This window comes from Macrobrachium nipponense, chromosome 30, assembly GCF_015104395.2.
Source record: "Macrobrachium nipponense isolate FS-2020 chromosome 30, ASM1510439v2, whole genome shotgun sequence".
In the NCBI taxonomy this organism is placed as follows: Eukaryota; Metazoa; Arthropoda; class Malacostraca; order Decapoda; family Palaemonidae; genus Macrobrachium; species Macrobrachium nipponense.
Window position 1 is genome coordinate 5,851,836 of NC_087218.1, and position 14,074 is coordinate 5,865,909.

The 14,074-nt window shown below is 38.1% G+C and overlaps 1 protein-coding gene across 5 annotated transcripts in view; it reads left to right on the forward strand.

Annotated features, from left to right (window-relative positions):
* Nucleotides 1-14,074, forward strand: part of LOC135202005 (keratin-associated protein 5-2-like) — a 113,107-nt gene that overhangs the window by 9,392 nt on the left and 89,641 nt on the right. For 2 of the 5 annotated variants that reach the window (XM_064231281.1, XM_064231279.1), the window contains exon 4: nucleotides 4,119-4,241. In XM_064231281.1, coding sequence (XP_064087351.1) covers nucleotides 4,119-4,241 — 123 coding nt within the window. Of the gene's footprint in view, nucleotides 1-4,118; nucleotides 4,242-7,870; nucleotides 8,009-9,212; nucleotides 9,432-10,969; nucleotides 11,185-14,074 lie in introns of those variants that run through there. The other 3 variants (XM_064231277.1, XM_064231278.1, XM_064231280.1) reach the window with 3 other exon arrangements.

Consider the following 14,074-nt stretch of genomic DNA (forward strand, 5'->3'; position numbering starts at 1 on the left):
CCATTGGTTGGTAAGTTGGAGAGATTTCGTCAATACTGGATGATAATATCATAGTGAATATCATTTTCATCATTTCAAGTTAGCTTCCAAGGTGAAATTAGTTTGTGTATGCCATGTCTAATGTTATTAAAAGGTATGTCAGCTAAACTAGGCTGAGTTCACTCACCATGTAGACAAACATAAGTCACGGCCTTTTTCATAATAAGCCTCTAATAGCAGTGATGAATGCGCCTGACTGTAATTCTAATGACTTTTTAAGTCATAGTACAGTTTTATGAGGATATAAACATAGATGAAATCCTTCTAAATGCCTAAATTTTTGTAGCAGTCACTTTCTAACTAAGAATTTGTTTGAAATGTATGATGAACTCAAACCATTAGAATGTGCCTGCTCAGAAATTCTTAAAATTGTTAAAATTCTCATCACCCATCCAGTAACTACTGCCAGCAATGAATGACTGTTTTCAGTGCTTAGTTTAATGGAAACAAATCTACGAACTACCATGAAAAACGAGTGCTTGAATGACTTTCTTCTCGTGGCCTCAGTAAAGGAGCTTGTTAAAAATCTTAACTAAGATATACTGGTTAATGATTTTGTAAAATTGCGATGAAGGAGGTATCCACTCATGCAGTAGATAAAATTTGAAATGCATGAAGCATATGTTTAATTTGAAATTTCTTAGATGAACTTGTAAAATCATGCACCATTTTATCTCTATACATTTTCCCAAGTTTAATATCTTCCTGTTCACATCAACTTTTTCTTGGTTTTCCTGAATGGCCCTTGTGTAGGTAGTGAGCGATATTGAATGCAATATGTTAAATTGCAGTTATTCTAGGACCAATAATATAGTTTATAACTTGATTTGTTTAGAAATTTCCACTACCTTTTCATCTTCATTTATTATCTTAAAATTTGATGTACAGCATTTTTTAAGGAATAAAAATTCTTCAAATTTCCTTTACAAGTGGCTTCAAATTGCCCCTATTTTGTTGATATTTCTAAACATATACTGGGGGGGGGGGGGGTTCTTACAGCCGCCCCCCAGACCTCCCAGCTGGTTAGGTCTCACTTGGCTCGGCACCCAAAATAAACCTTTGTCTTTGTCCGCCCAAAGAAAAATGAAATGACGCCCCTCAGTCCTTGTCACTGCCTTTCTATATGTTGGCCAAGGAAAATATTTCTATTCCAGACTTCATCCTGATGTCCCCAGATACAATTCTTACAGTCTGGCTTAGGGTATCTAGTTCCTTGATGCTCTTACCATACAACTTGATGTCGTCCATGAACATCAGATGGTTAATGCTGTACCCTGCATCCATCTTCTGAAGTACTTTTGTTAGAGGAATCATGGCTACTACGAAGAGTAGTGGGACAGTGAGTCATCTTGAAAGATCCCTCTCCTGATGTTAACCTCTGCTAGTTTTATCCTTGAGCTTTTAAGCAATATATTCTAGTTGGGCAATGTATGTTTTAGGTAGCTGATGGTGTTTTCCTCTGCCCCATATATTTTCAGGAGCATTCTATTAGCATGTGTGAGTATCATGTCGAAGGCCTTTTTGCAGTCAATCTATGTCAGTTTAGCTGAGCTCTCCTCGTATTACTCTTCATTACCCTTTTGTCGATCAAGAGTTGGTCTTTTGTGCCCCAACACTTCCTTCTGCAGCCTTTCTGTTGTTGGGGATGGCGTTTGTATCATCTAGGTCATAATATAGCCTTTCACTGATGATACCTGTTAGTAACTTCCACATTACTGGTAGGCACGTGATGGGCCTGTAGTTACTTAGTGCATTTCCCTTGCTCTTGTCTTTTTGTACTAAGGATGTTCTCCCTGTGGTCATCCATTTGGGCACATGGTGGTTTGTGATGCAATGCCAGAGTTGTTCTGCTATTCGTAGGTGTATTGCCTTGAAGTGTTTGAAGTCAGTACCCATGGACTTCATCGGGACCTGGGGGTTTCCAGTTTGGGCATCTTCTTTAGTTTAGTTGTTGTGTAACAGTATGTCGTGATCTCAGTGAATCTTTGTTTTATTCTCCCCGTTTCTTCTTCCTTAACTTCCTGGAGCCATGTTCCATGCTTGTTGTGTGATACCGGATTGCTCCATATGTTTTCCCACAGTCTCTTACTTAGTTCAGCTTCAGGAATTTCCTGATGGCTGTCTTCCCCTTTTAGTTGGGTCTATAGTCTTTTCTGGTTGGTTCCTAGGAGTTTTGTTCTGTTGGTATCTTTTATTCCCGTAGTTCATTCCTATTATTATTATTATTATTATTCATAAAATGAAGAACACAATTCATATTGAACAAGCCCAACATAGTATTATCATTAATATTTATTTATTTGTTTATTTTATTTTATCATTTATTTATTTCTATTTGTTTTTTATTTTTTCTTGTCTATCACAGTCTGGTGGTATTTATAGTGTGTGTTCCGGGTTCCATCCTTCCACTTTACGAGTCCATCACTTTTCTCATGGTGTGCTGTTTCTAGGAGCACACTCTTCTGTATGAGTCCTGGGACTACTTCCGCATCTAGTTTTTCCAGGTTATTTTCAGGGATCTTGGGATCGTGCCTAGTGTTCCTATAATTATGGGTACAATTTCTGCTGGCATATTCTATATCCTTTTTTTTATTTTATTTTAATTTCAGTTTCCTGATACTTATCAATCTTTTCTTTCACTTTCTCTTCTACTCCGGTGCCCATGGTATTGCGACATCAATGAGTGATACGTTCTTCTTGATTTTGTCAATCAATGTCGTGTCTGGTATATTGGCACTTATCACCCTATCTGTTCTGACACAAAAGTTCAGAGGATATTTGCTTGATCGTTCTCCTCGTACCACTTATTACTGCAAGGTAGCTGGTGTTTCTTGCTATTATTATTATTATTATTATTATTATTATTATTATTATTATTATTATTATTATTATTATTATTATTATTATTATTATTATGATATTATTATTATATTCAGAAGATGAAGAAGAACCCTATTCATTTGGAACAAGCTCACCACAGTGCCCAATGCCTTGAGATTCAATCTTTGTAAGAATATTAGTGTCCATTTGAAATAAGTAACATACATAAGTTAGTAGGAAATGCAGAGAGATATGTATAGCTTGCTTATCAAAAAAGAAATCAGTTAATCAATAAATAGAACAAAATGAATTCAAATGGAAGGAGAAGAGCATTAGGGTACCAATGCACTGCATATTCGCTTGAACTTTTGAAGCGACAGTTGCACGACACCTTCAGGAGGGAGACAGACTGTTCCTCCACAGTCCCCCAACGGTGTGAGGAGGAATGAAGGACCTCTGGAAGGGAGGGAGGACACCTTTAGGGCGCTGCCTCTCATTGATCTATTGTACAATGGTGAGCTTCTTCATTCCGACTTGCTCTCCATTGACTTGACTGATTATTATAATCTTCGTGCTGTAGGTTGAATACAGTTTAGTTCAACAAGGTTGAAGTGCCCAGAAATTTCTTTTATTTCTATTGATTGATTGCATGGGAGGTGTGTTCAGCCTATCACACAATGTCAGCTTTTGTTCGGAAACACAATTAAATTTAGAATTGAAATCGTCCCTCATGGATCCAGATTCCAGCAGGAAGGTTATTTTCTCAATAAATAAATCTTTTGTTGCTGATGAAAGTTTGTTCAGATTTCTACAACAAAAAGCCCAAGATTTTTGTTTAAGATAAGGAATGGAATATAGAATCTCGGCCAAAGGCCAAACACGGGACCTACTAGGTCATCCATTGGTGAAGGAATTGAGTGTAGAAAGGCTTGAAAGGTGAGATAGGAGGAGGAGGAGGAGGAGGAGGAGGAGGAGGAGGAGGAGGAAAGCCTTTTGCAGCTGAAGAAGAAGAGGAAGCTGTACTATGAACTAGTTGTTAGGAAAAGAGAGTCAAGGAAAGTCAGCAGAAAGAAAGAGACTATGAACGGAGGTACAGTAGAAAGAAGGAAAGGGATTGCAGCAGCCAGGAGCCTAAGAAAAGGATGCTGCAAAGAACTTTCGAGTACTGCCTACAGTGCACCACATAAGGTGCATTGACGGCACTACTCCCTACTGGGTTCAACACTTACAGGAGAACGTATTATTCTTATCATTCTCAGTGTGCAACCAAACTACCGAATGCAAAGGATATGGTGGCAGTTGCAGTAAGATCTCAGCTGGATGTTCAGGCACTTCCTATGACGCAGGATGCGCAGCTTCAACTTGCACTTGCTGCATTGCTGGTAAGTGACTGTCCTTACTTAACCAATACTTCAAATAATAATCATGAGTTAGAAAATTAGGCTTTCTAATTCACTCATTTTCTTCCTTATTTTCATTAAACAAAAAGACCAAGATCACTGATTAATTTACCTCACTGATACCAGAAATGTGTTTCTTTTTCTCTCTTCTTCTTTCCCACCGCCATCTCTACACTAAGGAGTTGGTTGCTTGATGCGCCTTCTCCTCCTCCTCCTCCTCCACTGCCCTCCATCAAAGGCATCATCATCCTCCACCAAACCTCTTCTCTCCATATCTTCCTTCACTTTACTCGCCATCTCATTCTCTGTCTTCCTCTTGATCTTCTTCCTCCAACAGGTTTCTCCCAAGAACTCTTCACTCCCTCCTCGTCGTCCATCCTCAACACATGCCCATACCAAGGTCTAGAGAATATAAGGTCTTGTCAGCCACAGCTTAATCTGGGTAGAGGATGAAACCACAGTCAGGCTACTTAATCGATAGCAATCCTGCCTTTACTTTCTCTTTTTTATTTTTCTAAATACTCGAAGCTATTCGATAATTAATGTAATAGTCAGATGAAGGTTCTTCATTCTGTGATGTCCAACTGAATAATCATAAGAGAGATCATTAGAACATTTTCGCCAAAAAATAACATTGAAATTATAGAAAACCTACCTTTGCTCTCTTCATTTTTTTCGTTATTAAATACTATTGTCTGTTTCTTCAGGAAATAATAGATAGAAAAACTATTTCATTATATTAAATATTCATGAGGGAGTTCTAAAGAACATTTTAAACAATAATATATTTTTAGAATTATACACATTTAACAAATCTATAAAATCACACTTCGCACATATTTTAACATTATATTACTAGTTATGTCGCTAACTTTTTCATCTTATTCACCGCTCTTCCTGAACTACTAATGTGACTGTTCAAATCTCGAATTCTAAAAAAATATTGCGACTTCTGAAGTTATTTGGATTTGGATGGGAACTGCTTACCTTTAGAACCGCTAATTTAAAAATGATCAACCCTTTTACTGCTGTTATAGGCATCACCCGCACCCGAGCCCACCCCACCCCCCCCCCCCGCCCCCCATGGTGAGAATCAAACATCATATCCATACACTTCAAATGATCAAGAAACACTAGGTTTCATTAGTTTGCCCTCTCTAAAGCTTATGGCACCAACCCATGTGTCATCTCCCTTTGTTACTTTTGCTCCTAAATGTTCATATTGTGGAAACTTGCGAGCAATGAACCCGCCAACATATCACAAACCTTATTCTTCTTCTTCTATGGCATCTTCCCATGTTTGTTCTTCAACTTCCTGGTCTTTAAAGTCATCCCTTTGATCATTCTTATTAAATTCTGGTAAGCAACATAAAATTGCTGATAAACTGGGTTCTTTCTGAAGAGAATTTCCTTTGTCTTCAAACGATGCATCTTGCTTGTCAGGGACGTGGAAAAATGAGGCGGATGTTACATTTTCACTGTTGCAGTTTTGAACGTTGCTCTTTGAGCTTACAATTATGCTGCCTTTTCTTAAAAGGTGGGCTCTAAGACAACGTTTAAATGCAACTGGTGATGGGTGCAGATCGCACTCTCCCATTTGACTTATGCAACCAAAAAAGTGCCCCAACCCAGCCTGATTTAGTGTATACGTCATGCCCAGGTTTTATTTTTCCGTTTTCAGCAAGTTAGACAAAAGATAGAGCATTGTACTTTTCATCACAGGTTTAGTCCCATAAGCATTTCTTGATAATTTTCTATCTGTTGGAAGTCGAGAATTAAACAAATCAAACCAATTATCAACAAGCCGAATAAAGTGGCTTGCAATTTTCCAGTCCTTCTCTTCAAATTTCGTCGGTTGCCGAAGTGATCAATATATTTTCATTCGTTGCATACCTATAATAACATTGATATATATGTTTTTTGGAAAGTTTAAAAGTCGTCCAAAGATCGCTTTCCTCCTCTTTATTAACTATCTAACTGGACCATTGTAAGCGTACATACTACAAATCATTCGGCAATATGAATCCATGGTCAAAAAAGTTATTTCTAATAAAAATTAACTAATTCATTAAGTGTGGAGCATCTGCAAACACATATTTCTGCTGTTGTCCATTTGATTAATAAAGGACCTTCCTCGTGGTAGCCTTAGGCGAGGTTGAGTTGACGTCACGCTCTTGACCGCGCAGAAGAGGCTTATTTTGGGTCAGCGCTGACAAGACCTCCTATACTCTCTCGACCTTGGCCCATACCACCTCACTCGTGACTCTTCTATCACCTCTGAAATCTTTACTAAGCTGCTCTCCTTTTTATTTCATTAGTTTCCAATCTCCCAAGCTGCGATATTCCCATAATCCAGCTACCTCTCTCCACTTCTTCCACGCCACTTTTATCCTACTGTCAACTTCAGCCTCACATCCTCCCTCTTGGCTTAAAGTACATCCTAAGTATGAAAACTTTTCTACCTGTTTTGTAATCGAGCCTCTCCTTTCTTGTATTACTATTCTGTCTCTATCTCCGGGGCTTGTTAAACAGGTTCTTAAATTATAATAGAGTTGTTGTCAGTCACAAAATTACAGTGTTAAAAGTCAGCGGAAACAAAAACACTCAAGAAAACTTAACAATATTTAATACTTAATAAATACAAAATTTAAACCAACCTTGTGGGATATAATTAATACAGCAATACCTTTGTAACCACCAGGAAGGACAAATACCGGTCCTTTGAATCCAACTGGATTCCCTAATACTAAGAAAGCTAAACCTTATCAAAAAAAAAAAAAAAGAATATGAAGAGGAAATGACACTTATTAATAAATAACTTGTTTGGATCCAGCAATCTTGCTGGCCAGACCAAAAAACTACCCTAATACTAATTCGAAGGAAGAAAGAAGGCAGAATAAGTAACAAGAAAATATCTATAATTCTTACCTAACAACGCCCTTACTTTAACAAACAGCGCCCGGCCCCGCCCCTGCTTTCCTAAATCCTGGATCCGCCACTGAGGGGGATGCATGAAGCACTCTAAACTGCTGAATGTCACGATCATAACTCGGCCTGGTTGCATTTATAAAAACCGAGAATCTTTTTCTCAACACAGACACAAACACAAACACACACATATGTGTGTACGTTAGTGTGTGTGTGTGTGTGTGTATGAAGATAAAGGCCCATAAAAACACTTTTCATATGTTCCAACCATATATTTAGGACATTCACTGGTAAAGTGTTTTACAAGTGAACAGGGACACAGACAGGAGAAGTAGTGTCCGAAATATTATATGGTTGCAACGTACAAATAGTGTTCTCATCGGCCATATATCTTCATATGATATTGTTGGATTACAGTAAAAGACAGTCATGTGTATTTATGTACATATAGACATTTACATATATACATATTATTTGAATTCCTTTCGTTTCCTTCCGTGTCTGTTTGTTTTATCTGCAATCTATTCTTTTTTGAATAAGTAAGAACTTCTCTTTCTCTATCTCCATCGACCTCCTCTTACTTCCTCCTAATGAACTCCTTTGGTGGGTTTGTTCCACAGGAATAGGGATCTTCATCCTTTCATGGATTCTACGACTAATCATAAGAGTTCATCTTTTTTCAGATAATTCTACTTGTGTCACACTACCTGCCTGCAGAGATGCTGGAGGGTTGTGCATTGCTCCCTCTCAATCAGGCAACTGCACAGGTGTTCTCGACCCCAATGGCTGCCTTGGAGACAGCTGCTCCTGTTGCAAGGGAGGTGAGTGAATCATCCTCTTCAGAGGTAAGATTAGGCCTCAAAATCTAGTGTAGAATATTTTCCATTGACACACTTCTACAGCCAGACTTTAGAATTCTCTTCCTGCTTCTGCTTTTCCTGACTTAGAGCATTTAACTTCTTCCTTCCATTCCTGCTCCTATTTTCTTCTGGCCTGGGCTAGAATAGGATACCAAATTACTCATTACACTAGTATACCCGTCATATATAAACATATATTTCAGCTCTACGAAGGAAATTTATATTGACTTCATTCTAGATGTAAACTCATATATCTCTTGTTGAAAGTGGAAAGCAAGCAAACAAGGAAGGAAGGAGTGGAAGTAGTAGGTTGAGCCATCAAGAGATTTTTCTCTTGAGGCAAAAGACTGAAAGACTCAAAGAGTAAAGGTACAAAATTCTTCAAATGAAATATATACAGTATATACAATGAGGGAGAACAACAGTTTGTCATAACACACACACACACACACACACACACACACACACGCACACACACACACACACACACACACACACACACACATATATATATATATATATATATATATATATATATATATATATATATATATATATATATATATATATATATATATATATATATATATATATATATAATATATCAAAGAGTAATATATTTATGTTTGGGTGCGCCTGCTTGTTTCAGATCAAGTTATGACCTGATTGATCATCAGTAGTTTGTACTGTAAGATTTACTCTGTATTCTGTTATGTAAAAACATGAAGAAGTTCACTATTCATATGATAGTGATAGAGGTTTTTTATTCCTGGCCAAAGGACAGTGGAGCAGTCTCCCCACTGAGGAAGTCGTGCAACTGGAACGTCTTCGAATGTTCAAGCGAAGAAGATAAAATGCATGACTGCTCCAATGCTGTTTTCCTTGGATTCGAATACATTTTCACCTGTTCATTCATTTATTATTGTAGTTTTCCGTTTGATAAATGAGATCTCTTCTTTCTATATTTCCTTTCACTTCCTGATGGTTACCATATTCTTTGGAAGCTTTAACTGAAATTCAAGTCAGTGGTCCCTTTGGCTGGCTCGTTCCATATGAATAGGGTTTGTCGTCTTCCGGATAATAATAATAATAATAATAATAATAATAATAATAATAATAATAATAATAGTAATAACATATATTGTTTTTTCGCCGACGATCAAAGGTTGCGACAAGACAAACAAGTGCACAGCTGTTGGAGGCTACTGCTTCCGAAAAGATGGTCCCCACGTGTGTCACGGGAAGGTCTTCAAATTTTGTGGTCTTGGGAACTGTCGCTGTTGCGTGGATCCTCACTGGCACGGGCATGGGCTAGGTTATGTGAACGGTATTTGGAACAGTATTTGGAACGGTATTTGGAACAGGATTGGGAATGGTCGTAATGGTAAGAAAGATTTCCATTTCTTGATTTTTTGTCATAAGGAGCACCTCTGTGATTGACTGAAGATAGATTGTTTAACCACAGCACCAAAGATTCTGATGCTGTTCATCAGTGTGACTGCTTAGGATTTTATCTATTCATCGATTTTATTAATTTATCTTATTTTTATTAAATTTAGGATAACTCTTCTTTCTATATTTACCTTTACTTCATCTTAGTTCCTCCTAATAAATGCCAAATTCTTTAAAAACTTGAATTTCAAATCAATGGACCCTGTGGTGGGCTTGTTCCGTATGAATGAGGTTCTTCGTCATCTTCTGAATATTGCTCTGTTGCTATCTATTTAGCAGTTTAATATTTTCATTAGGTTGAAAATGCAACATTACCACCCTGATTCGTTGTTAGTGATGGTTGCGTCTTTCAAAATGATCTTTTCACTCACCCGTTAAGAATGAGTTTCCCAATCTACTTCTAGTATTCATACATTCTCCTGGTGATTTAACCTTTCCTTCTCACTTCTTTCCTTCTTCAGTCAATTTGTTTGAATAAATTTCAGGGTCAACAAGACAACCTTGAATTAAACTAGATCTTTATTTTTCAATCCAGTCATTAAAGCTTTATCCTTTAGTTCCTCTTCTCTACAGGATTTGATAAAAGGTAGTTCATCTGATCATTGGTCTTGCCTGAAGTCGTTTCTAGGCTTTATTTTTCATTGTCACCTCTTCTTTAGGAAAGACTTTCCTTTGTTACATCTCCTATAGCTCCTACTCGCTTTCTTTTGCCACTTCTTCTGAAGGTCCTAGTGTCTTTGTCACCTCTCCTTTAGGACCTACGTTCTATCTTGTGTCACCCTTTCCCTTAATCTTGGTCTCCTTTGTTGCGGAGTGGGCTTATTTTCAGTTTCCTAAAGGGAATCTTATTGGCAGCATCCATTCTCTTGAGACTCATGAGAGGATCACCCGCTTCTCAGAAATGGATGTTCTCAACTCAGCAAACCACAGCTTCACACTTACTGGGTGGAAATAAACGATACTTGAACTGCATGGGTTGGAGAACTTTTTTCCTCTTAACTCCCTCGACATTTCTTACTGCTTCCGATTTTCCTCACCCTTAGTCTTCTATCCTTCCTCCCTTCCCCACTTACTCCAGGTTTAACTCCTTGTACCTCCCCTTTCATTCTGCCCTTTCCATTAGGCCTTGAAATGAGAAACACTGCTTTATTCAGCTGCTGGTCATGGGACCTTTTCTTCTCATGGTTATTCATTCAAGATTCCCTCTTGGGTTATTACCATGTGCTTAGGACGTATTTCACTGGTATTGTTGTTATTGCCATTATTTTCATATTCTCCCTTTTCCTCTTTTTAGCTGATTTTGATTAGACTCCATTGGTAAGTATTGTCATCATATAGAAATCCCTCTAAAAGTTTAATTAAAGAATCATGCAGTAATGATGATTGATGCCATTTTTAAGAGTACTACCGCAATTTCTCTCGTTCTTTGCCTTCATGTTTTTGAAGCCTTTGGTCATCTTTTCTTTTCAGGAGAGGATTCAAACGAAAGTGGCTAACCCTTGCAACCAGAGGAGTGAGAACTGGCGTTGTCCGCTGCTAGACTGAGAGCCATTAATTAAGATTCCTAATTTGATTGACAACATTCTTTTCATCCTAATTATGAATTGAAAATCATAAATTGGAGACTTTTGTTATTTCTGAAATATGTTTTATGATTATTCTGCAAATAAATTTAGCATGCAAAATAGCTCTTTGTGATTCCCTCCCTATTCTTAGAGTTGAAGTACTGTTTCACAAGGCAGCATCTATTGACACTTATTTATACTAGTTTTTGACATAATTTGATGTAGCTGCGTACATGCGAATATGAAGTATTCTCGATTATTGAAGTAACAGAGAGATTTGGACAATTTTCTTTGTGTCCAATCCACTCAAGGACTGTCCTTCCTGACTGGAACAGTTCTTGATGCAAAGTAGACTGTCCTTTTGTGACAGCACTGATAGAAGTCAAAATAAGAATGAAGACCTACCGATGGCACCAACAGCTATGAACATATTGATGCAACTTATTCATTGCTCGTGTGTTGAAGAACGCCATCTAGATCACAGTATAATCTTTTGCCAAGAACATCCAAGATGTGAACAAACCATTATAGCACATGCAAGCTGTTCCTTCCCTCTGTAATGTAACTGGTTTCCTGTCAAGTACCCTGAGTTGAGATATCGTGGCCAATGGTTGATGGGAATCCAGGCCAACCCAACCAACACCTGAGCAACTAAAGAATACTAATGCTGATGTCAGACAGAAAAAAATGGTATTATAAGAGAGATATATGGGTTCCCTGGACCTACTGTTAATGAAATCATAAACTTTTTGTTATTATCGCTTGATTCCCTAATTTTGTTTTTCAGCAAAGAAATGTTTGCAGATCCTCCCAATTCCCTTCATTGGCTTTTATTGGCATTCAGTCTTTCATACTCAAACAATACCAGATTGGGCAGCGTCAAACTCTAACTGGCCCATTAACCAGCATCTCGCATTCACTTTCGTGCTTCTTAGGTAATGTACTACATCGCTACTACCCTTCCGAACAACAAATCCCCTTCCTTCTCTCTATCAGTCAACACTCGTGACATCTCACTCAGAGTCCTTATGGTTCGTTCCGCCAACCCATTCACACTCGGCATCTATGGAATGATTATGAAGGCCCTAGTTCCGAACTCAGTCGGCTTCTTTCGCCCCGTCTGTCCGGCCCTTTCTTTCTTTCTTTCTTTCTTTCTGGTCTTCTTCTTCTTCTTCCCTCCTCCTCCTCCTCCCCGCTAACTTTTCCTGTGCGTAGACTCTTTTTGCACCAACCAATCACGTTCCTTCCGTTCTGACCACACAACCAGACCACCTCCATCACACTTTACCGCACTCCTCACACCCTCTCAATTCTTGCAGCACATACAAAGAATAGAATATACAATTTAGGTCGAAGACCAAGCGCTGGGACCTATGAGGTCATTCAGCACTGAAAAGAAAATTGAGTGTAAAAGATTCTAAAGGTGTAACAGGGGGAAAACCTCAAAGCAGTTGCACTATGAAACAATTATTAGTGTGCAATCTGTGGAAAACCGAGAATGTTTGAAGTATTTTTTCTGCAGAATTTCTGTAGAATCTGTTGTGTAACATCGTAGGGGTTCTGAGAATATTATTCTCCGAGATATATTTCGACCTTGACACGATTCTCAATATCTCCGCTAGCCACACAGCAAGACTATGTAACATTTGACATATACAGCAATGAACATTTTACATCTGTTAATGTATAGGTATCTGGAGCTCTACATGTGTTGCCATATATTAAATTAATATTTTCTAGTACTTCTGTCGACAGCCGTAAGATATGCTCTGATTTTCCTTGGAACGGAATCATTCAAATGTTTGGTCACATGAGATTTGTTTCCTTCAGAGGAGGAGGAGGAGGAGGAGGTCTTGTTCAAACTAAGCAATTAATAATTCTCTGCATTTCCATCCTAATTAGTATTAATGCTTGACCACATAATCTTCAACATTATTTCTTTTTCATTGGCCTGTAGTTACAAAAGAATGGAAGTTAGAGTTGTGAGAGAGAAAACCTTCACGTGTGAACTAGTTTAGGAGAGAGATAAGGAATTGTTCAGATCTAAACACGTTTCACGAAAGAAACATTTCGAAATGAAAAAGTAACAGAAAAAAAGGTAAGGTGGAATATGGGACCATGACCTGAAGCCATAATGTAGTGAATATGAAATAGAGTAACACTCACCTTCTGGGCCTCCTTGTGACCCACATACTTCCAGAAGACTCGTAAAGCGTTCCATAACTTTCACCCTTACATATGTGTAGTCTCTGGGACGCTGTTATCCACAGGTGCAGTGAGTGACGACCTGGCCCTTGCTGCTTCTGCAGCTCTCTCTCTCTCCAGTGGCCTTTCAACCTCTCATTCTGGTATTTTTGACGCATGGTCTGAGACGATCCTGACGTTGTCATGTAATATACACCGCCAATTGTCAAGCCGAATTTCCGCCGGAACTTGAAGTTGGATTAATGTTGTTTGGTGAGAAAAGTTAATCGGCCAATATCATTACACATAAAGCAGCTCAATAAAATACGAAGGATCACCTCTAGAATTGTCACCCCAAACCCCTTCAGGGTGACGATTCTACAGGTGGGAATTTCCGGGGTGACGATTCTTCAGGTGGGAATTTTTTAACTATCTTTTTTGTTTTCAATTACCTTTACATTGGCATTTTGAATTGTTACTGTGTAACTAGCTTTCTTGTTTCTTTAAACTATCACTTTGTGAAATTATAGCTTTCATTCCTCTTCATCTGTTTTTCGTCTTAAAAATTCACTAAGAACTTAACCATGGCCCTTAATACGCTCCAAGATGTGGTTCTTCCACTTTTGTGCAAAGACTCCATAAAAGTTATTCGGTGGTTTCAGCAGAAGAAAATTATAAAGAGTGAAGTTAAGTGTGATTCTTGTACTAATTGGATGAACTGGACTAAATACTCCAGATCTAAGGATTGCTTTTTATGGAAATGCCAATTCAAGGAGTGCCAGAAATATAAACCCACCAAGTCAATAAGAGTGGGCTCTTTTTTTTG